The following is a 25,096-nucleotide window of genomic DNA, read 5'->3' as shown; positions in this document are numbered from 1 at the left end:
GAATCCTCCTTATTCCTGTTTTTGTCTCTGCTTTCTAATATGTTTGCATTGTATATGGATACATTCACCTTCCGACTCCTTTACTTGCAACTTTTTCTGAATATTTCCTTTGCATACCCTACCCACACAGTCACTTTTCTTTCATTGGTACTGTTTCTAGATCAATAGTTGCTATGTCACATAAGCTAATATTTCTTCCTTTACAATTGAAGCAAACTTTTAAAGGTCTTTTTCAAGTATTCCTTTGAAAAATCAAATATTCTAGACTATTTAAACAAATAACAATTTTTTATACTGTGTCTGGGTGAAATTTATCATTATAGTACTACTAGTCTGATATATCCTTTGTCAACTTTGGATATGATTTGAAAATGCAGTTTTTTTTAAAATGTTCTCTGGTCAATTGCCAACCCTCAGAATAAAACGAGCTTTTAATCAAAATATGTCGAAGAAGTATGTAGGATAACTCGAACAAAAAGTGAGCACCAAGTCAGAAGGAGAACTCCAGAAAGTATGGTCAGAATTTGGTGTTGTGCAATGAGGCAGGCTTAATAAGGGAGCTTAGGGTGAAGGAAACCTTAAGAGGCAGTGATCATTGAATTTAATCTGCACTTTGAGAGGGAGAAGTTAGAATGAGAGGTAATGGTATTATAGCTGAAGAAAGGCAACTACACAGGCATGAGGGAGCTGGGTAGAATTGACTGGGAGAGGATTCTAGCAGCAAAGACAGTAGAACAGCAGTGGCAGGAGTTTCTGGGTGTAATTGAGGAGACACAGCCAAGATTCATCCTGAGAGAAAAGAAACATGGTACAGGGAGGATGAAGCAACAATGACTGATTAGGAAAGTCAGGGAATAGCATAAAAGCAAAGAAAAAAGCATATAATGTGTGGGATTGGGAAGCTCACAAAGACCAACTGAGGGCAGAAAAAAAAGGAGTAGATAAAATGAGGGTAAGCTAGCCAGTAATATTAAGGATTACTGTAATAGTTTCTTTGGATAACTAAAGGACAGAAGTGGACATTTGGCTGCTGGAAAATGATACTGGGGATAGTGGTGGACAAGGAAGTGGACATAGGACATTACAGCGCAGTACTGGCCCTTCGGCCCTCGATGTTGCACCGACCTGTCATACTAATCTGAAGCCCATCTCACCTGCACTATTCCATGTACGTCCATATGCTTGTCCAATGACGACTTAAATGTACTTAAAGATGGCGAATCTACTATCGTTGCAGGCAAAGCATTCCATAGCTGAAAATGTGCTTATGCCCGAAACGTCGAATCTCCTGTTCCTTGGTTGCTGCCTGACCTGCTGCGCTTTTCCAGCAACACATTTTCAGCTCTGATCTCCAGCATCTGCAGACCTCACTTTCTCCTAATAGCATTCCATACCCTTACTACTCTCTGAGTAAAGAAACTACCTCTGACATCTGTCCTATATCTATCACCCCTCAAATTAAAGCTATGCCCCCTCGTGCTCACGGTCACCATCCTTGGAAAAAAGCTCTCCCTGTCCAACCTATCTAAACCTCTGATTATCTTATATGTCTCTATTAAGTCACCTCTCAACCTTCTTCTCTCCAACAAAACAGCCTCAAGTCCCTCAGCCTTTCCTCATAAGGCCTTCCCTCCATACCAGGCAATATCCTAGTAAATCTCCTCTGCACCCTTTCCAAAGCTTCTACATCCTCCTTATAATACAGTGACCAGAACTGTACACAATACTTCAAGTGCGGCCGTACTAGAGTTTTGTACAGCTGTAGCATTACCTAATGGTTCTGGAACTCGATCCCTCTGTTACTAAAAAGCTAAAACACTGTATGCCTTAACAACCCTGTCAACCTGGCTGGCAATTTTCAAGGATCTGTGTACATGGACACAGAGATCTCTCTGCTCATTTACGCTATCAAGAATCTTACCATTAGCCCAGTACTTTGCATTCCGGTTACTCCAACCAAAGTGAGTCACCTCTCACTTGTCCGCATTAAACTCCATTTCCCACCTCTTAGCCCAGCTCTGCAGCTTATCTATGTCTCTCTGTAACCTACAACATCCTTCGTCACAATCCACAACTCCACTGACCTTAGTGTCCTCTGCAAATTTACTAACCCACCCTTCTACACCCTCATCCAGGTCATTTATAAAAATGACGAACAGCAGTGGACCCCAACACTGACCCTTGCGGTAAACCACTAGTAACTGGACTCCAGGATGAACATTTCCCATCAACCACCCACCCTCTGTTGTCTTTCAGCAAGCCAATTACTGATCCAAACTGCTATATCTCCCACAATTCCATTCCTCCGCATTTTGTATAATAGCCGACTATGGGGAACCTTATCGAACGCCTTGTTGAAATCCATATACACCACATCAACTGGTTTACTCTCATTTATCTGTTTGGTCACCTTCTCAAAGAACTCAATAAGGTTTGTGAGGCACGACCTATCCTTCTCAAAACCGTGCTGACTATCCCTAATCAAATTATTATTTTCTAGATGATTATAAATCCTATCTCTTATCACCTTTTCCAACACTTTACCAACAACTGAAGTAAGGCTCACTGGTCTATAATTACCAGGATTGTCTCTACTCCCCTCCTTGATCAGGTGAACCACATTTGCTCTCCTCCAGTCTTCTGGCACTATTCCTGTAGACAATGACGATTTACAGATCAATGCCAAAGGCTTGGCAATCTCCTCCCTGGCTTCCAAGAGGATCCTAGGATAAATCCCAGGATAAGGCCCAGGGGACTTATCTATTTTCACACTCTGCAGGATTTCTAATACCTCCTTGTGAACCTCAATCATCTAGTCTAGTAGCCTGTATCTCAGTAATCTCCTCGACAACATTGTCGTTTTCTGGAGTGAATACTGTTGAAAAATAATCATTTAATGCTTCCCCTATCTCCTCTGACTCCACACACAACTTCCCACTACTATCCTTGATTGGCCCTAATCTTACTCTCGTTATTCTTTTATTCTTTAAACACCTATAGAAAGCCTTAGGATTTACCCTGATCCTATCCGCCAACAACTTCTCATGTCGTCTCCTGACTCTTCTGAGCTCTCTCTTTAGTACTTTGCTGGCTACCTTGTAACCCTCAAGCACCCTAACTGAGCCTTCACATCTCATCGTAACATAAGCCGCCTTCTTCCTCTTGACCAGAGATTCCACTTCCTTCGTAAACTACAAATCCCACATTCTACAGCTTTCTCCCTGCCTGACAGGTACATACTTATCTAGGACACACAGTAGCTTTTCCTTGAATAAGCTCCACATTTCTAATGTGCCTATCCCCTGCAGTTTCCTTCTCCATCCTGTGCTTCCTAAAACTTGCCTAATCGCATCGTAATTGCCTTTCCCCTAGTTGTAAGTCTTGCCCAGTGGTATGCACCTATCCCTTTCGATCACTAAAGTAAACATAACAGAATTATGATTGCTATCACCAAAGTGCTCACCTACTTCCAAGTCTAACACCTGGTCGCGCTCATTACCCAGTACCAAATCTAATGTAACTTCGCCCCTTATTGGCCTGTCTATATACTGTGTCAGGAAGCCCTCCTGCACACACTGGACAAAAACTGACCCATCTATAGTACTCTTACTATAGTGTTCCCAGTCAATATTTGGCAAGTTGAAGTCCCTCATGACAACTACCCTGTCTCTCTCACTCCTATCGAGAATCATCCTTGCTATCCTTTCCTCTACATCTCTGGAACTATTTGGAGGCCTCTAGAAAACTCCCAACAAGGTGACTTCTCCTTTCCTGTTTCTAACTTCAGTCCATACTACCTCAGTTGACGAGTCCCCAAACATCCTTTCTGCAACTGTAATACTGTCCTTGACCAACAATGCCACACCTCCCCCTCTTTTACCATCTTCTCTGTTCTTACTGAGACATCTAAATTCTGGAACCTGCAACAACCATTCCTGTCCCTGCTCTATCCATGTCTCCGAAATAGCCACAACATCGAAGTCCCAGGTACCAACCCATGCTGCAGGTTCACCCACCTTATTCCAGATGCTCTGGCATTGAAGTAGACACACTTCAAACCAACTTCTTGCTTGCTGGTGCCATCTTGCATCCCTGAAACTTGATTTCTGACCCCCCTACTCTCAGCCTTTTCTTTACCCGAACTACAATTTTGGTTCCCATCCCCCTGCTGGATTAGTTTAAATCCACCCCAATAGCCTTGGTGAATTCCCCACCCCCCCCCACCCCCCCGGATATTGGTACCCCTCTGGTTCAGATGAAAACCATCCTGCTTATAGAGGTCCCACATACCCCAGAAAGAGCCCCAATTATCCAAGAATCCAAAACCCTCCCTCCTGCACCATCCCTGTAGCCACGTGTTCAACTCCTCTCTCTCCCTCTTCCTTGCCTCACTAGCACGTTGCACGGGCAACAAACACAATCAGAGACATCACGAACCCTGGCACTTGGGAGTCAACACACCAACCGTGAGTGTGTCTCGTCCTCACAGAACCTCCTATCTGTCCCCCTAACTATGGAGTCCCCAGTGATGACTATTCTGCTCCTCTTCCCCTTCCTTCTGAACAGCAGGGTCAGACTCTGTGCCAGAGCCCTGTACCTCACTGCTTTCCCCTGGTAAGATTCCCCACCCCCACCCCCCCTAACGGTATCCAAAACAGTATACTTATCGTTGAGGGGACTTTGCGCCAGTCTTCACAGTGGAAGACACGAGTAATATCACATATATTAAAAGAGAAGGGGACAGAGCTGAGAATGGTGACCATTACCAAGAGAAGGTGCTAGAAAAATTGAATGGCCTGAAGGTGGATAAATCACCTGGACTAGATGGACTACACCCCAGAGTTCTAAGAAAAATTTAGAGATAGTGGAGGCGTTAGTGGTGATCTTTCAGAATTGCTAGAATCGGGGAGAGTCCCAGACAACTGGAAAATTGCTAATATTACACTTCAGTTAAAAAAGAGAATAAGGCAAAAAACTGAAAATTATAGACAATTAGCTTAACCTTGGTCATGGGTAAGATCCTGGAATCCATTATGAACAATGAGATTTCTGAACACTTGGAAGTGTATGGTGAAATAGGTCAAAGTCAGCACAGTTTCATCAAGGGGACCTTATTCCTGACAAATCTGCTAGAATACTGAATGAGTAATGTGCAGGTTAGACCACAGAGAGCCAATGGATGTCATCTATCTGGACTTCAAGAAGGCTTTTGACACTGTGCTGTGCAGGAGGCTCCTGAGTAAGAAAAGGGCCCATGGAATCAGAGGAAAGGTGCTAGCATGATTAGAAGCTTGGCTGTCTGGCAGAAAGCAGAGATGAGGGATAAAACGGTCCTTCACAGGATGGCAGCTGGTGACAAGTGGTGTTCCGCAAGGCTCGGTTTTGGGAACACAACTTTTCCCTTTTATACATAAATGATCTAGATGATGAAAATGAGACCATTCTGGCTAAGTTTGCAGATGATACAAAAATAGAGGGTAGCATTGAGGTGGCAGGCGGCTGCAGAAGGATGTGGACAGGTTAGATGATTGGGCAAAGAAATGGCAGATGGAGTATAATATGGGAAAGTGTGAGGTCATGCACTTTGGTAGGAAGAATAGAAGCATGGGCTATTGTCTAAATGGGGAGAAAATTCAGAAATCTGAAGAGCAAAGAGATGTGGGAGTCCAGGATTCTGTCTCTGTAAACTTGCAGATTGAGTCAGTAGTTCGGAAGGTAAATGCAATGATGGATTTATTTTGAGAGGACATGAATATAAAAGCAGGCATGTACTTCCGATGTGCTCTAAGGCTCTGCTCAGACTACATTTGGTGAATTGTGCACAGTTTTGGGCCCCATATCTCAGGAAGGATGTACTGGCCCAGCAGTATGCTCGGAAGAGATTTATGAGATTGGTCTCAGGAGTGAAAAGCTTATTATAAGAGGAACGTTTAAGGACTCTGCGCCTATACTTGGAGTTTAGAAGGATGGGAAGGGATCTAGTTGAAACATACAAAATATTGAATGACCTGGACAAAGTGGATGATGGGAAGATGTTTCCATTGCTAGGAGAGACTAGGACCTGAGGGTACAGCCTTAGTGTAAAGGGAAGACCTTGTTAAAATGGAGATAAGGAGAAACTTCATCAGCCAGAGTGGTGAATTATGGTTGCTGGCCCCAAAGTGCTCTCCCACTGACACCTCAGTCACCTGCCCTGCCTTATTTCCTCAAGGGTAGGTCAAATTTTGTACCTTCTCTAGTAGGTACATCCACATATCGAATCAAAAAATTGTGTTGTACACACTTAACAAATTCTCCATCTAAACCCTTAACACTATGGCAGTCCCCGTCTATGTTTGGAAAGTTAAAATCTCCTACCATAACCACCCTATTATTCTTACAGATAGCTAAGATCTCCTTACAAGTTTGTTTCTCAATTTCTCTCTGACCATTAGGGGGTCTATAATTCAATCCCAATAAGGTTATCATCCCTTTCTTATCTCTCAGTTCCACCCAAATAACTAACCTGAATATATTTCCAGGAATATCATTCCTCAGCACAGCTGTAATACTATCCCTTATCAAAAATGCCACTCCCCCTCCTCTCTTGCCTCCCTTTCTATCCTTCCTGTGGCATTTGTATCCTGTAACATTAAGCTGCTAGTCTTGCCCATCCCTGAGCCATGTTTCTGTAATTGCTATGAAATCCCAGTCCCATGTTCCTAACCATGCCCTGAGTTCATTTGCCCTTCCCTGTTAGGCCCCTTGCATTGAAATAAATGCAATTTAATTTATTACTCCTACCGTGTCCCTCCCTGCCCTGACTGTTTGACTCATTTCTGTTTTCAACTGTACCAATCTCAGATTGATCTCTTTCCTCACTATCTCCCTGGGTCCTACCAGAGGTTTCATATGCTGTTGCATTATTCCAAAACAATGCAACAGCATATGAAACAGTAATTGCTGCTCCTGGAATTCAAGGAAATCACCTTCAGTGTCTAAAATACCTCAAAAAAGGAGCAGCTGTTACAGCCAGAAATTGTTCCTGTCCTCCATCTTGGATTACCCTCCCTGATTGTAATTTGTCTTGAGTTCCTCCTTCCCATCTTCTGATTTACTTTATTTAGGGGTATAACTGATGTGCTATAGTGAAAATCCATTGCAAAATGTCTGGTTAATTCACCTCCCATGACCTTGTATTTCATTATTCTTCTCCAACGTGCTGTTTCCCAGACTGACTAAAGGGCCAACATGTACTCATTTACTCGTTTGTTTTTTCATGACCTGCAAAGCTCTTACTGTCTGTTTGTCTTTCTAATTAAGTTTTCTTCTACTGTATTTTTCCCTCCTTGGTAATCTTTCAGTCATTCTCATTTTATATTTTCCCCAATCTTCTGATCTATTGCCCATCTTTACATAGGTCAAAAGAAATTTTGGAACTATCTCTCTAGCTATTTTAGATTCCCTGCAGAGTGGAAACAGGCCCTTTGGCCCAAGCAGTCCACACTGACCCTCTGAAGAGTAAACTACCCAGACCCATTTTACTCTGACTAATGCACCTAACGCTATGGGCAATTTAGCATGGCCAGTTCACATAACCTGCACATCTTTGGACTGTGGGAGGAAACCGGAGCACCCGGAGAAGACCCACGCAGACACAGGGAGAATGTGCAAACTCCACACAGACAGTCACCCGAGGCTGGATTTGAACCTGGGACCCTGGTGCTGTGAGGCACTGTGCCACCCCATTTTAGCAATCTCACATTTGTCCTCATAACTCCCCTGTTTCAGTTTACAATACTTGTCCTGGACCTACTCTTCTCTCTTGTTTACAGCCTAGGAGGAATCTATTTGGCCTAATGTTTCATTAAAGATATGACTACATAAATCCCAAATTCTAGTTATTGGCCTAGAGCAAGTGAACATCTAAAATACTAAAATATTATGAGTTTTTGACTCAATCACTCATTCAGACAGTGAATTTTCCAGATTCCTCCCACCCTCTGAGTTTTAAAAAAAGAATTCAGCATTCCTCTTGGCCTTCTATCTCTTACCATAAATTTATTCCCCCATATTAATGATCTCTTTAACAGTGAAAATAATGCCTTCCTAAGACACACTAAGCTTCTTAATAATCCTATTCACCTCTACCCCCTTTTCATCTTCACTGCTCCAAGGAAAACAATCTCAGCCTACCCGGTCTTTTCTCAGAGGTCAGATCCTCTACCTTGTGCAACATTCTGGTAAATCTCCTCTGTATCCTATCTAGCACATTACAGGAAGAATGTGGTGACCAGAGCTGCAGACGCTACTCTAGTTGTAGGATAACCAATGTTTAATGCTGTTCCAGCATAACCTTTTGATTGTATACCTTGATTAATCAAACGTAAGACTCCAATATTTCTTCTTAACCATCTTGTCTAGTTATGCTGCTAACTTCAGGGATCTGTAAATGTGCACACTGAGGTTCCACTGATTTTAGTACTTTCAACATTTCAACCATTTGTAGTGTGATCCATTACCTTGTTAGCCATCCACCAAGTACATTACCTCTCACTTGAAGGGTTGGATCCATTTGCCACTAATGTACCCAAGTGAGCAGTCCTTTGATACCTTTCCTGAAGAAGGGCTTATGCCCGAAACGTCGATTCTCCTGTTCCTTTGATGCTGCCTGACCTGCTGCGCTTTTCCAGCAACCTTTTTATACCCTCAATTTATGGTGATCTTCCTCAGTATTTACTACCCAATGGACTTTCGTACTCTCCATGAGCTTCTTGATCACACTCCTACATTCAACTCGTTTATAGACATGATAAACACCAAACCCTACAGATCCCTACTGGAAACTGCCTTATAGTAACAAAAATAGCCCGCTGTACAATTGCCCTCTGCTTTGTGCCTCTCAGATAATTTTAAATCCGATATGCCACGATGCCTTGGATCCCAAGGTCACTTTCTTTCTTGATTAATTTGCCATGAGGGACCTTATTTAGAAATCTTGCTAAAGTCCATGTGTACCACACCCTCATCAACATTCCTCATTCCCTCCTTAACAGATCCATATCTCCTCAAAAGCTAATGTATTCTGTCCCTGAGCGTTCTTCCTAATAACAACCCCTACACCAAGGTTAGACTGAGGATGTTGCCAGGGTAGGAGGGGTTGAGCTGTAGGGAGAAGCTGAATAGGCTGGGGCTATTTTTCATCGAGTGTATGAGGCTAAAGGTTGACCATATAGAGGTTTATAAAATCACGAGGGGTATGAATAGGCAAAGTCTTTTCCCTGGGTTGTGGGAGTTCAGAACTAGAGAGCATTGGCTTAAAGTGAAGGGAGAAAGATTTAAAAGGGACCTGGAAAGGCAACTTTTTAATGCAGAGGGTGTTGCATATATCAAATGAGCTGCCAGAGGGAGTGGTGGAAGCTGGTACAATTACCATGTATAAAAGGCATCTGGATGGGTATACAAATAGGAAGGCAGCAAGGTCTGCTGGAGATCAGAGTTGAGTATGTGCTGCTGGAAAAGCACAGCCGGTCAAGCAGCATCCGAAGAGCAGGAAAATCGATGTTTCGGGCCGGCCTGAAGCGTCAATTTTCCTGCTTATCAGGTGCTGCCTGACCTGCAGTGTTTTTCCAGCAACACCCACTCAACACATGTGAATAGGAAGAGTTTAAAGGGCCAAATATTGCCATTTGGGACTAGATCAATGTATGATATCTGGTCAGCATGGACAAGTTGGACCAAAGGGTCTGTTTCTATTGTGTACTTCTCTGTGACTCTATCTTTGTACTGTGGAAAGAAACTGGAGCACCCAGAGGAACCCATTTAGTTGTGGGGAGAATGTGCAAACTTAATACAGGCAGTCACCTGTGGCTGTGAGGTCCCTTGTGCTGTGAGGCAGCAGTGATAACCACCTGGTCATCGGCTTTTCCCAATGCTGCAAGACTGACTTCATCCAGAAGCTTTCTTCATCCATTCCTCAATTTCATCTAAATGTTTTTGTTACCCTGCTGACCTGGGGGTGATTTGGTCATCAAGCATTCTTTGGTGCCTTAACATTTTTCATACAAGAGCTTTTTTGCCAAAATGATACATAACTTTGGAAGTTTGCCAGGAAAAAATAGATTAACCACAAATGCTGGAGAACTGTGCCCCAGAAAAATCTTCAGGAGAGGGGTTAAATAATAAGGAACGTTAAAGAGTAATTTTTTAAAAGAAATTTTTTCAGCAATACTTAGTCAGGGTGTAAATGTTTACTTTTTGTGTGTTATGTTTACAGAAATACACAAAAGACCTCTGGGTATCGATCCACTGTCTTTTGGTTTTGATTCTTACATAGAAGGAGCAACAATGGAGACCATTTCACCTTCAGCGCAGATGGGCACAGAACCTCCCTTCAGCACTCCTGGTAAGGACTTTGGAGTCTTGAACTTTGTGCACAAACTCAGCTTCATTTGTGAAGAAAGGAGAAAATGTTAATATTTTTTCTCAGTTGAGGATTGGTAAGAGAGCAGGATTGAGTTATTGAAGTGTAACTGAGTGAACTAGGAATATGGTGCTCCTTGTTGCTTTTTAACCTGCTTTCCCATCCAAGTTCTGCTGTTGGTTATTGAGACCAATAGACCTGTTCAGGAGGTGAAAGGATGGGAAAAAAAATTCTGGACTGTGTGCGCTGGAGGTTCATACTATATTGTTATTTGAGAACTTGGGTTCAAAAGTAAAGGAAAAAATGGATTTTAGATTTTATTCTATGAAGGTCATTACAAGAAGTCAAATAGAATCCATAGAACAAAGGACCAGGAGTAGGTTAACTGGCCTATCGAGCTTGCTCTCCCATTTGTTATGATCATGGCTGATCATCCAACTGAATAGCTATTTCTACTTTTTCTCCCATATCCTTCAATCTCTTTAGCTCCAGGTGCTATATCCAACTCTTGAAATCATATGGTTTGGCCTCATCTGCATTCCGTGATAGCAAATTCTATAGGGGCACCACTAGGTGAGAAGTTTCTTCTCATCAGCCCTAAGTGGTTTGCTCTATGTCATTAAGAGTGTGACCCCTGGTTCTAGGTTATCCCTGTTATTGGGAACATTTTTCCTGCATCTACCCTCCCCAGTTTTGTTAGAATTTTATAGGTTTCTACATGATCCCCCCTCATTCTTCTAAGCCCCTGCGAATGTAATCCCAACCACTTCAACAACACCTCATGTCAGTCCTGCCATGCCAGGAATGAGTGATAAACATTCACTGCATTCCCTTTATAGCAAGAGTGACTATCCTCAAATAAGGAGACCAAAACTACACACACTATTCCTTTTGTGGTCTCTTCTAATATAATTGTAGCAAGCCATCCCTGCTCCTATACACACACAATCTTGCTATGAAGGGCAATACACTGTTTGCCTTCTGTTCTGCCTTCAAAGACTAGTGTAAGACAACAGCCAGGCCTTATTGCATGTTCCCTCCTCTCAATTTATAACCATTCAGTTAATCTACCTTCCTCTTTTTTTGCTCCCAAAGTGGATAGCTTTTCTCTCATTCATCCACATTCTTCTGCATCTGCAAAGCATTTGCCCACTTGCCCAGGATGTCCAAATCTCTGAAGCATCTCCACATCCTCCTACCCAATTTTGTGTAATTCGTCAATTTGAGGTATTGTATTTAGTTCTTCCATCTAAATCATTTCAGCTGAAGGATTTTAGTTAAATTATCCATCAAATACCTGGGAGATAATTACTTGATCGTTTGTTGACTTGAGTATTAATATCTCCTAAGAGATAAAAAGTAACCAGAAATAGTTTCATGTGGGGAGCAGAGGAGCTGTGATTGATGGTATCCATGCAGTCAAGGCTGAAGAGAAGTCCTGAGTTGCTTAGATGATGGTGGGAAAGAAAATTTCAGAAGCAGAAGACTGTGTAGGGTTGTGAAAGAGGAAGAATAATGTAAGATTGTTGAAAATATTTGTTTTGTGAACCCTTGTCAAGAAGCAATAGTGAAGTAATTAGCATGTTTGAGGGTCTCTGTGAGAGACGTTAACAGGACATTAGTTTCCTTTCTGCTAATTTGCTGCACATTTACTAATGTTGGTTGAACAACAAGCCTGACCATGGAGAAAGAAGTGAGTGTTCAGAGGGTTAAATATTCATAAGAATAGTGCAGGTGTAATTTTTTAATAATGTTTCAAATGAGATTGTAACAGTAATTCTTGTATAGTGTAATAAATTTTTGTTTTTGTTTTGTTAAAAGGCATAGAATAAGGAAAACATAAGGAAGTCTCTATCAATTACCATAGATTGCAGCATACAATTTGTCCTTCCAAAAACATGAGTCAACATGTAAACCAAATATTAAACATGAATGTATTAGTCTTCATTTTAAAGTGACTTAGATGCCAGCAACAATGAAATCAAATGCAAAATATTACATAATGTGTTATGACCAGAGATGTCATTGCTATGGCTTAAAGATCCTACTCTGAATCAGATTTTGATGCTTGTGTTTCAGAATTATCCTTTCACAACAAATCTAATATTGTAGAATCTCACAGCATAGAAACAGGCACTTTGGCCCGCCATGTCTATGCTGAACTTTGATTCAGAACTACTTAAATGTTGCAGGAGTACCTGCCTCCACCACCACCTTGGGCAGCATGTTCCACACTTCCACAACCATCTGGCTTAAAAAAGACCCTTGGATCTCCTCTAAACCACTTGCTCCTCACATTAAATGTATGCCTTCTAGTCTTGAACATGTCTGCCATGGGGAAGAAATTCTCATGATCAACTATCTGTACCTCTCAATTTCGTATAACTCAATCAGATACCTCCTCAGCTGCCTCTGCTCCAAGGAGAAGAGTGTCAGCCTATCCAGACACTCTTCAAAACTGAGACTTTCTATCCCAGGCAACATCCTGGTGAATCACCTCTGCACCCTCTCCAGTGCAACCATGTCCTTGCAATGATGTGGCAACTAGACTGCACACAGTGTTCTGTGGCCTAGCCAATGTTTCATAAATTTGTCACAAGACTTCCTTGCTCCTGTATTGTGAGCCCTGACTAATGAAGGCAGCACCCCGTATGTTGTCTGTACCACTGTTTTTACCTTCAGGGATGTATGGACTTGTACACCAAGGTCCCTTTGTTTGTCAGTACTCTGTAGGGACTTAACATTTATTGTGTAGTCCTTCCTTTACTAAACCTCCCACAATGCATCATTTGCCCTTATCAAGGTTAAATTCCATCTGCTGTTAATCTGGTCAATTAACCAGTTGATCTATATCAGACTGTAGCCTGAGACCATCCTTCTCACTATCAACAATGACACCAATTTTTGTCATCTGCAGACTTTCTAATTATACCTTCTATATTTGCATCCAAGTCGGTAATATATGTAACAAACAGGAAGGGTCCCAGCACCAATCCTTGTGATCCACGACTGGTCATAGGCTTCCAATCACACAAGTAACCCTTTACCCTCAGTCTTTGTCTCCTATTTGTAAGCCAGTTTTGAATCCTGTTTGTCAACTTGCCTTGGATCTGATAGGCTCTTCCCTTTTTGGATCACCCTTCCATCGGGATCTTGTCACAAAATTGTCACTCAAGTCCATGTAAACCACATCAACTACACTACCCTTATCGCATGCAGTACAGGCACATTGAAGAACATAACAATAATAGAACAGAGCAAATAATACAATTTTATGGCTGTAGGGAAGGTGCATGAAAAGTGAGGTTAACATTAAATTTGAGAATCTATAACCAGAGATCAAGCTTATGCCATACGCAGATATTAAAGTTGCATGAAACATTATTTGAAAAACATATCATGTGAACAAGGAACAGGAGTAGGCCACTCTACTGTTTGAGCTGGCTCCATTGTCAAAATGATCATGGCTGATACGTCAACCTCAAATTTACATTCCTATATATCACTGATAATCTTTCACCTATTTGATAAAAATATTCAAAGATTCTGTACCCACTGCTTTTTGAAGATGGAATACCAAAGACACTCAACCGTCAAAAAAAAATTCCTTATCTCTCTCAAATGTTTTATAAATTTGTCACCAAGACTTCCTCGCTCCCATATTGTGTGCCCTGTCCAATGAAGGCAAGCATTTACCACTCTGTTTATCTTCTGGGATGTCTATGGACTTGTACACCCAGGTCCCTTTGTTCGTCAGTATTCCCTAGGGATTTACCTTTCATTGTGTAATCCTTCCTTTACTGAATCTCCCAAAATGCGTCACCTTCTCCTTGTATGACTCCCTAGCTCTGGATTCTTCCACAAGGTAGAACATCCTTTCCAAATCCAACTGATTAAATCTCTTTGAGATATTTCAATTAAGTCACCTTTGCCTCTTCTAAATCCAGAGGATACAGGCCCAACCTGTCTTCCTTTTTCTCATGAGGCAATCATCTCATTCCATGTGTGAGTTTAATGAATCTTCTATGATCGATTACTTAGTGTGGAAACAGGCCCTTCAGCCCAAGTCCACACTGACCCTCCAAAGAGCAACCCACCCAGCCCCATTCCCCTGCATTTACCCCTTCACCTAACACTACGGGCAATTTAGCATGGCCAATTCACCTAACTGTGGGAGGAAACCAGAGCACTCGGAAGAAACCCACGCAGACATGGGGAGCCTGTGCAAACTGCCCGAGATGGGAATTGAACCCGGGTCTCTGATGCTGTGAGGCAGCAGTGCTAAGCACTGTGCCACCATGCCGCCCAACACATCATGTTCTGCTTCGAACACATCACCATACCTATGGAAGGATGTTAATCAGTACTATATTGTTATGATATGGTGATGAACCCTTCTGCTAATTAAACCAAACACCCAGAAAAGCTCACCTTGCCTCATAATCTGTTAGAGTGACAGAGAACTCCTAAATTCCACTATTTTAAGAAAAAGATCAATTTATTCTTTAAAGTGAACATTAAACGACAACTGTTTACAACTTTAAGCCTCCTTTCTCCTAACTGCTTGTTATCAATCTCCCAACTCTTTAACTGTGTACTAGAATATAGAACATTACAGCGCAGTACAGTCCCTTCAGCCCTCCATGTTGCACTGACTTATGGAACCAAATAGTGTTCCTATAAATGCCCCTTTTAAAATTACATCAACTTAATTTTCAAAACCCTGTCTCTGGGATCTGTCTTCCTCTGGCTATCGATCTCCCTGGGTCATCTTTGGTCTTTTGCTGCAAAGATGTTTCATATGCAAAGGTACCTTTGATAGAGAGTGTTTTGCTAGCAGTTACTCTGATGATGGCAGTTGCTCTCTCTGGCTAACTCTCAAAACATCGGATTGTCTCATTGGTTCGATGTTGTCAAAACCAATAAATTCAAACTTGACTGTTTTCGTATCTTGGTGCATAATTTAAGCTAATTGGTCAGATTCGAACAGTGCTCAAAACAACTGAGGTACTCATTTACAGCCAAATGTTACATATTTTCAATTTTCCAGTACACTCTGAGACTGATAGTCGGTCACGTGACAGTTGCTTGCAAGCTGTCAGTGCAAAATAGCTTTCACTCTTTCTTAAAGATATTGTACACTTCTTCATAATAATACAAATACTTCAGATGTAGTCCTTCCAATGCCCTGTTTAAATGAAGCATAACCTTCCTACTTTGCGCTGGGAAGACAGTGGCCTAAAAATATTATTGTTGGACTGTTAATTCAGAGACACAAGTAATGTTCTGGGGACCTGGGTTCAAATTCTACAATGGAAAATGGTGAAATTTGAATTCAATTCAGAATAAATCTGGCATTAAGTCTAATGATAATCATGAATCCATTGCCAATTACTGGAAAAACCCATGTCGTTCACCTATTGTCCTTTAGAGAAGGGAACTTTCGTCCTTACCTGGCTTAGATGGCATGTGGCTCCAGACATGCAAGTGTCTCTTAATGTGGTTAACTCTTAACTGCCCTCTGGGATGGGCAATAAATGCTGGACTAGCCAGTTATGCCCTCGTTCCGTGAACGAATAAAAAGAATTGGTTTCGCTGTAGTAAACTGTAACATTCTATTAGCTTTCATTATTACTTGTGGTATCCTGAAGTGCTTCTGTGACTTATGTACTAGGACACCCAGATCTTGTTGTACCTCTGAGCTCTGCACCCTCTTATCATTTAGATAATTTTTTTTAGAAGAAGTTTCTTGCCAATATGAGCATTTTCACATTTTCCAACATTTTACTCCATTTGCCTGATTTTTTGCCCATTCACTTATCCTATCTTTTTTTCATTTGTAGGCTCTTTTTATATCCTCTTCACAACTTACTTTCTAACTTATCTTTGTCATCGGCAAATCTATCCACCATACCTTCATTGAAATCACTGGTATATACTGTGAAGAGTTGAGGAGCCAGCACCACCCCTGTGGCACACCACTTGTGACATCATGCCAGCCTGAAAATAATGCATCTATTCCTACTCTCTGCTTCCTGTTAGCAAGCTGGTCATCTTCTTTCTAAACCAATATGTTACCTCTAATAGTATGAGCATTTAATTTCTGCAAAAACCTTTTGATGTGACACCTGATCAAAAACCTTCTAAAATCAAATTATAGTGCATCTACTGGTTCTCCTATATCCATAGCACTTCTTTAAAGAACTCCAATAAGTTATTTAAACGTGATTTCCCTTTGATAAAACCATGTTGGCTTATCCAACTGTCCTGTAATAACATTGTTAGTAACAGCTTCTAACATTTTTCCTATGACAAATATCAAGCTAAGTGACCTGTAGATTCCTGTTTTCTGCTTGCTTCCTTTGATGAATAAAGGGATTTACATTAGATATTTTCCAATTTAAAGAAATGATTGCTGAATCTTATTAAAATAAATTCACCAACCATCTCAATAGTTACTACTTTTAAGACCCTAGGATGAAATCTAGCGTGACATGGGGACTTGTCACTTCCTGATTTACAACTATTTCAAGGATGTTACTTTTATGTTCTATAATGAAAACTGATGCAAGTCTCTGTTCAATTCATCTGCCATCTCTTTATCTTCCATTACTGATTCCCAAGACTCCTTTTCTGCATTTCCTTTAGATTTAAAAAAAAAAGTCAAAAGAAAAGTTTCCAGTCTTTGTATATTTTCGGCTAACTTCCTCTTTCTTTTGAACTCTAATTCTACCCCCCCCCCCCCCCCCCCCCCCCCAACCATTGATTAATAATTCTTCTTCGCATTTTTATAACACCCTGTCCAAAGTTTGAGGTTGATATTGCCTCAGACTTTTATAGTTAACCATAGAAATATGGACCATTCCTTAATTTTTTCCTTTCTTGGATGTTTGCCACATCACCTCTATTTGCCTATTCTTTAAAATAAGGTGGTTTATCTTCACTAGCTCTGCTTTCCTGTCTTCATAACTGCATTTATTTATATTCAAAATACCAGTCTAAGACCCACACATCTCTCCCTCAAACTGTATACAGAATTCAATCATAATATGGTTGCTGCTGCCCAGGGGCACTTTCACTATGAGGTCAGTAAATAATCCTATCTCCTTGGTCAAAACCTGGTCAGTTGGTGCCATAGCATGTTGGTCTAAGAAATTGTTGCAAAAAAAATTCAGTGAATTCCTCATCTAGACTACTTTCTCCCATCTGAGTTTTCCAGTGTAGGTCAAAATCCACATGATGATTACTGTACCTTTTTGACAAGCTCTCATGATTTCACCCTTTTGATATCCTGTCCTACCCATGTGGTTACTGTTAAGATGCTTGTCCACAGCTCCCGCAAAATACTTTTTGGCTTGATTCGACTTCACCTCTACACTGACTGCTTCTGTATCCTGGTTTCCTGAATTAAGATAATGTCTCCTTTTGAATGTTAATATCATCTTTAACAAAGCCACTCTTCCATCCTTCCCTAGCTTCCTGTCTTTCCGGATTGTGTCTCACCCTTCAGTATTTAAGTCTCGATCTATTTAAGAACCGAAACTAATATATCCCTTTCTAAAAGATGAAAGACTTTATCTGAATTTATTTAATATATCATTACAGCTCCATGACACTGTAATCCTTTTGCTATAAAGTCTCTCTCTTATGGTCCTACACCACAACCATCTGATGAAGGGGCAGTGCTTCGAAAGCTAATGCTTCCAAATAAATCTGTTGAAATATAACCTGGTGTTGTGTGATTTTTAACTTTGTCTACTTCTTCCTGCAGCCATGTCTTAGTGGCCAATAGATCATATTTAGTTATCTCAACTTGAACCATAAATTCATCTATTTTGTTTCAAATGCTATATGCATTTAAATAGTGCTATATTTTCTTTTATTACTTTTGTAATTTCTAGGTTTAGAGTCATAGAAATGTACAGCACAGAAACAGACCCTTCGATCCAACTTGTCCACACCAACCAGATATCCAACGCTAATCTAGTCCTATTTGTCAGCACTTGGCCCATATCACTCTGAACCTTTCCTATTCCTATACCTATCCAGATGCCTTTGAAATGTTGTAATTATACCACTCTCCACTACTCTCTCTGGCAGCTCATCTCATATATGCACCACCCTCTGCGTGTAAAGGTTGCACCTTAAGTCCCTTTTAAATTTTTCCCCTCTTTCCTAGTGTAGGAGGGAGGACTTCAGATATGTAGATAATTGGGATGCCTTCTGGGGAAGGTGGAACCTGTTCAAGAAGGACGGGTTGCATCTGAACTGGAAGGGGACCAATGTCCTGGGTGGAATGTTTGCTCAAGTAGTTCGATAGGGTTTAAACTAGTATGGCGGGGGGGGATGGGAACCTGAGCTGTATACTGGAGATGAGAGTTGATGAAAATGAGGCAATAGCAAGAAGTAGACCAGCTAGTGGGAAGGATTTTCCTGGCAAGGAACCAAGGTATCAGTTAGTGTGTTTGCTTTAACGCAAGGAATATCAGGAATAAAAGTGATGAACTTAGCACCAGGTACTGATCCATGTTCTATGATGTTGTGGCCATAACAGAGACATGGGTTTCTCAGGGGCAGGAATGGTTGCTGGATGTTCCAGGGTTTAGAGCATTTAAAAAGAATAGGGAGGGGGGAAAAAGAGGAGGGGTGTAGCACTATTAATCAGAGAGGGTATCACAGCTGCAGAAGCTTCCATTGTCGAGGAAGATCTGCCTACCGAGTCAGTATGGGTGGAAGTTAGGAACAGCAAGGGAGCAGTCACCTCTTTAGGGGTTTACTACAGCCCCCCCAACAGCAGCAGGGAGATGGAAGAAAGCATAGGTCAGCAGATTTTGGAAAAGTGTGGACGTGGTAGAGTTGTTGTAATGGGTGACTTTAACTTTTCCTATATTGATTGGAACCTCCTTTGAGCAGAAGATTTGAATGGAGCTGTTTTTGCAAGGTGTGTTCAGGAGGGTTTCCTAACTCAGTACGTTGACAGGCCGACGAGGAGAGAGGCCATTATAGAACATAGAACATAGAAGGATACAGCGCAGTACAGGCCCTTCGGCCCTCGATGTTGCGCCGACCGAATCCTACCTAACCTATACTAGCCCAATAACTTCCAAATGCCTATCCAATGCCCGCTTAAATGACCATAAAGAAGGAGAGTTCACCACTGATACGGGCAGGGCATTCCATGAACTCACAACCCGCTGTGTGAAGAATCTACCCCTAACATCTGTCCTATACCTACCACCCCTTAATTTAAAGCTATGTCCCCTAGTAACACCTGACTCCATTAGCGGTAAAAGGTTCTTAGTATCTACCCTATCTAAACCCCTAATCATCTTATACACTTCTATCAGATCTCCCCTAAACCTTCTCTTCTCCAATGAGAACAGCCCCAAGTGCCTCAGCCTTTCCTCATAAGATTTTCCTACCATTCCAGGCAACATCCTGGTAAACCTCCTCTGCACTCGTTCTAAAGCTTCCACATCCTTCCTATAGTATGGCGACCAAAACTGCACACAATACTCCAGATGAGGCCGCACCAGAGTCCTATACAACTGCAACATGACCTCAGGACTCCGGAACTCAATTCCTCTGCCAATAAAGCCCAGTACACCATATGCCTTCCTCACAGCACTATTTACCTGGGTGGCAACTTTCAGAGATCTGTGTACATGGACACCAAGATCCCTCTGCTCATCCACACTACCAAGTAGCCTACCATTAGCCCAGTAATCCATCATCTTGTTATTCCTACCAAAGTGAACGACTTCACACTTAGCTACATTGAATTCCATTTGCCACATTTCCGCCCAGCTCTGCAACTTATCTATATCCCGCTGTAACCTACCACTTCCTTCCTCACTATCCACAACTCCACCGACTTTTGTGTCATCCGCAAACTTGCTTACCCAGCTTTCAAGTCCTTCCTCTAGATCATTTATAAAGATAACAAAAAGCAGTGGTCCCAAAACAGATCCTTGTGGTACACCGCTAGTAACTGCGCTCCAAGATGAACATAATCCATCAACTACTACCCTCTGTCTCCTTCCAGCCAGCCAATTCCTAATCCAAACCTCTAATGTATCCTCAATGCCATACCTCCGAAGTTTTAGCATTAGCCTACCATGGGGAACCTTATCGAACGCCTTACTAAAATCCATATACACAACATCTACTGCTTTACCCTCATCCACTTCCTTGGTCACCTTCTCAAAGAACTCAATAAGGTTAGTGAGGCACGACCTGCCCTTCACAAAACCATGCTGGCTATCCCTGATCACGTTATTCCTACCCAGATGTTCATAAATCTTATCCCTTACCATTCTCTCTAAGACTTTGCCCACCACTGAAGTCAGACTCACTGGCCTATAGTTGCTAGGGCTATCCCTACTCCCTTTCTTGAACAATGGGACCACATTCGCTATCCTCCAGTCCTCTGGTACTATTCCTGTTGACAACGACGACATAAAAATCCAGGCCAATGGCTCTGCTATCTCCTCCCTAGCTTCCCATAGGATCCTGGGGTAAATGCCATCAGGCCCAGGAGACTTATCTATATTCATCCTTTCCAATATTCCCAAAACCTCTTCCCTGCATATTTCCAGGGCATCCATTCTAATTATTTGTGATTCCATATTCACATCAGCAACAGTGTCCTGTTCCTGAGTGAATACTGATGAAAAGTACTGATTTAATGTCTCTCCAATCTCCTCCGCCTCCACACACAACTTCCCACTACTATCCTTGACAGGACCGATACCTACCCTAGTCATCCTTTTATTCTTGACATACCTATAGAAAGCCTTTGGGTTTTCCCTAATCCTACCAGCTAAAGACTTTTCATGTCCCCTTCTCGCTTTTCTTAGCTCCCTCTTTAGCTCCTTCCTGGCTACCTTATAACTCTCAATCGCCCCTACTGAACCTTCACGCCTCATCTTTACATATGCCGCCTTCTTCCCTTTCACAAGGGACTCCAATTCCTTACTAAACCACGGCTGCCTCACAAGGCCCTTTACACCATGCCTGACTGGTACATACCTATCGAGGACACGCAGTAGCTGCTCCTTGAACACTCCCCACATCTCATTAGTGTTCTTCTCTTGAAGCCTGTTTTTCCAATCCACACATCCTAAGTCATGCCTCACTGCATCATCATTTCCCTGCCCCCAGCTATAGCTCTTGCCCTGCGGCACACGATTATCCCTCTCCATCACTAAAGTAAAAGTCACCGAGTTGTGGTCACTGTCCCCGAAGTGCTCACCTACCTCCAAGTCCAACACCTGGCCTGGTTCATTACCTAGAACCAAATCCAATATAGCCTCCCCTCTTGTTGGCCTGTCGACATATTGTGTCAGGAAACCCTCCTGCACACATTGTACAAACACCGACCCATCTAATGAACTCGAGCTATAGCTCTCCCAGTCAATATCTGGGAAGTTAAAGTCCCCCATAACAACCACCCTGCTACCTTCACTCTTTTCCTGAATCATCCTCGCAATATTATCCTCTACTTCTCTAGGACTATTAGGAGGCCTGTAGAAAACACCTAACAGGGTGACCTCACCTTTCCTATTTCTAACCTCAGCCCAAACTACCTCAGATGGCAAGTCCTCTTCCATCGTCCATTCCACTGCTGTGATACTGTCTTTGACAAGTAATGCCACGCCTCCCCCTTTTTTACCCCCATGTGCCGCCTTCTTCCCCATTCTACCCCCATTCTAGACTTAGTGCTCGGAAACGAGCCGGGGCAGGTATCAGATCTTGTGGTGGGAGAGCATTTTGGTGATAGTGACTACAGCTGCCTCACATTCTACATACCTATGGAGAAGGAGAGGATTAGGCAAAATGGGAGGATATTTAATTGGGGAAGAGGAAACTATGATGCAATTAGACGTGAGTTAGGAAGCATGGATTGGGAGCAATTGTTCCATGATAAAGGCACTATAGACATGGGGAGACTGTTTTTAAGGAACAGTTGTTGCAAGTGATGAATAAATATGTCCCTCTGAGACAGGCAAGAAGTGGTAAGATAAAGGAACCTTAGATGACGAGAGCGGTGGAGCTTCTCATCAAAAGGAAGAAGGTAGCTTACATAAGGTGGAGGAAGCTAGAGGTCAAGCTCAGCTCTACTGGATTACAGGCAGGTGAGAAAGGAGCTTAAAAATGGTCTGAGGAGAGCCAGGAGGGGGCTCGAGAAAGGCTTGGCAGAACGGATTAGGGAGAACACAAAGGCATTTTACACTTACGTGAGGAATAAGAGAATGATCAAAGAAAGAGTAGGGCCGATCAGGGATAAAATAGGGAATTTGTGTGTGGAGTCTGAGGAGGTAGGGGAAGCCCTAAATGAGCTTTTTGTTTCTGGTCTTTAAAACAGAAATGAACTTTGTAGTGAATGAAACCTTTGAAGAGCATGTGCGTATGCTGAAATGGATAGAGATAGAGGAAGCTGATGTGCTGAAAATTTTATCAAACATTAAGATTGACAAATCGCCAGGCCCGGTCCAGATTTGTCCTCGGCTGCTTTGGGAAACAAGAAATGAAATTGTTTCGCCACTTGCGAAGATCTTTTCATCCTTGCTCTCCACTGGAGTCGTACCTGAGGACTGGAGAGATGCAAATGTAATTCTTCTCTTCAAGAAAGGAAATAGGGAAATCCCCGGCAATTACAGACCAGTAATTTGCACGTCTGTTGTCTGCAAGGTGTTAGAAAGGATTCTGAGGGATAGGATTTATGACCATCTTGAAGAGCATGGCTTGATTAAATACAGTCAACACGGCTTTGTGAGGGGCAGGTCATGCCTCACAAATCTTATCGACTTCTTTGAGGATGTGACTAGAAATGTTGATGAGGGTCGAGCTGTGGATGTGGTATATATGGACTTCAGCAAAGCATTTGATAAGGTTCCCCATAGTAGGCTCATTCAGAAGGTCAGGAGGAATGGGATTCAGGAGAACATTGCTGTCTGGATATAGAATTGGCTGCCAACAGACGACAGCGAGTTAAAGTAGAAGGAAAATATTCTGCCTGGAAGTCTGTGGTGAGTGGTGTTCCATAGGGCTCTGTCCTTGGGCCTCTATTGTTTGTAATTTTTATTAATGACTTGGATGAGGGGATTGAAGGATGGGTCGGCAAGTTTGCAGATGACACAAAGGTTGGAGGTGTCGTTGACAGTATAGAGAGCTGTTGTAGGCTGCAGCAGGACATTGACAGGATGCAGAGATGGGCTGAGAGGTGGCAGATGGAGTTCAACCTGGATAAATGCGAGGTGATGCATTTTGGAAGGTTGAATTTGAAAGCTGAGTACAGGATTAAGGATAGGATTCTTGGCAGTGTGGAGGAACAGAGGGACATAGGTACATAGATCCCTTAAAATGGCCACCCAAGTGAACAGGGTTGTTAAGAAAGCATATGGTGTTTTGGCTTTCATTAACAGGGGGATTGAGTTTTGAGTCGTGAGATCTTGTTGCAGCTCTATAAAACTTTGGTTAGACCGCACTTGGAATACTGCATCCAGTTCTGGTCGCCCTTTTATAAGAAAGATGTGGATGCTTTGGAGAGGGTTCAGAGGAGGTTTACCAGGATGCTGCCTGGACTGGAGGGCTTATCTTATGAGGAGAGGTTGACTGAGCTAGGACTTTTTTCATTGGAGAAAAGGAGGAGAAGAGGGGACCTAATTGAGGTATACAAGATAATGAGAGGCAATGATAGTCTCTGGCTATCCACTCTCTTTCCCAGGGCAGAAATGACCAACACGAGGGGTCATAGTTTTAAACTGGTTGGAGGAAAGTATAGAGGGGATGTCAGAGGCGGGTTCTTTACAGAGTTGTGAGAGCATGGAATGCGTTGCCAGCAGCAGTTGTGGAGGCAGGGTCATTGTGGACATTTAAGAGACTCCTGGACATGCATATGGTCACAGAAATTTGAGGGTGCATACATGAGGATCAATGGTCGGCACAACATAGTGGGCTGTACTGTTCTATGTTCTACCTAAATCTATGCCCTCTCTCTCTGGATTCCCCCACCCCAGGAAAAATACCTTGTCTGTTTATCCTATCCATGCCCATCATGATTTTATAAACCTCTATGGTAACCCTCACTTGTCTGTTGATTTGCTCTTTGTCTCCTCTTGTCATTTTCTGCTTTTTGTTTCCCACATTAATTTCATCTTCTGCCATTTCCTCACTCTTCAAACCATCACAACTTCTCAAATTTGGGCCCACACCCCCAATATTTAGTTTATAACATCTCTGCTTTCCTAGGATTTGCAACAATAGAAACCTCAGTGGTTTGGGGTAGATCATCCCAACAGTACAGATCCTACTTTCCCCAGTACTGTGCCAGTGACACTCAAACTGGTACCTACTTCTACCACACCAGACTTTCAACCATGTGTTTGATTACCCAAAGCCACTTTCAGTATTAGTAGTTGAAACTTAACATGAAGGGATCATTCAAAGAAGTATTTGGCATGTCTTTGTTAATTAAGGCTCAGAAAGCAGATCTGGAGTTTAATAAGTTTGCACAGCTCACACTGATGCTGAAGCAGTTCAGGAGTGGTTATTACATTGAAAATGGAGTTCAGATGAGGACATGGAGAGACACCCTCTCAGATCTGCAGACAAAGCACAGATGGTGATTCACTGGAAAGTGGTACAGCCCAGATAGTGTAAGACGACATTGCAAATAATTATCCCAATTGT

General features: G+C 42.2%; 1 protein-coding gene across 5 annotated transcripts in view; it reads left to right on the top strand.

The window, feature by feature from the left end:
• LOC132815046 (microtubule-associated protein 4-like) overlaps positions 1-25,096 on the top strand; it is a 426,923-nt gene that overhangs the window by 233,925 nt on the left and 167,902 nt on the right. For all 5 annotated transcript variants that reach the window (XM_060823717.1, XM_060823718.1, XM_060823719.1 and 2 more), the window contains one exon: positions 10,256-10,384. In XM_060823717.1, coding sequence (XP_060679700.1) covers positions 10,256-10,384 — 129 coding nt within the window. The remainder of the gene's footprint in view (positions 1-10,255; positions 10,385-25,096) is intronic.

The sequence above is a fragment of the Hemiscyllium ocellatum genome, chromosome 4 (genome assembly GCF_020745735.1).
Source record: "Hemiscyllium ocellatum isolate sHemOce1 chromosome 4, sHemOce1.pat.X.cur, whole genome shotgun sequence".
Lineage (NCBI taxonomy): Eukaryota > Metazoa > Chordata > Chondrichthyes > Orectolobiformes > Hemiscylliidae > Hemiscyllium > Hemiscyllium ocellatum.
This window is presented reverse-complemented; position numbering and strand designations above follow the sequence as displayed.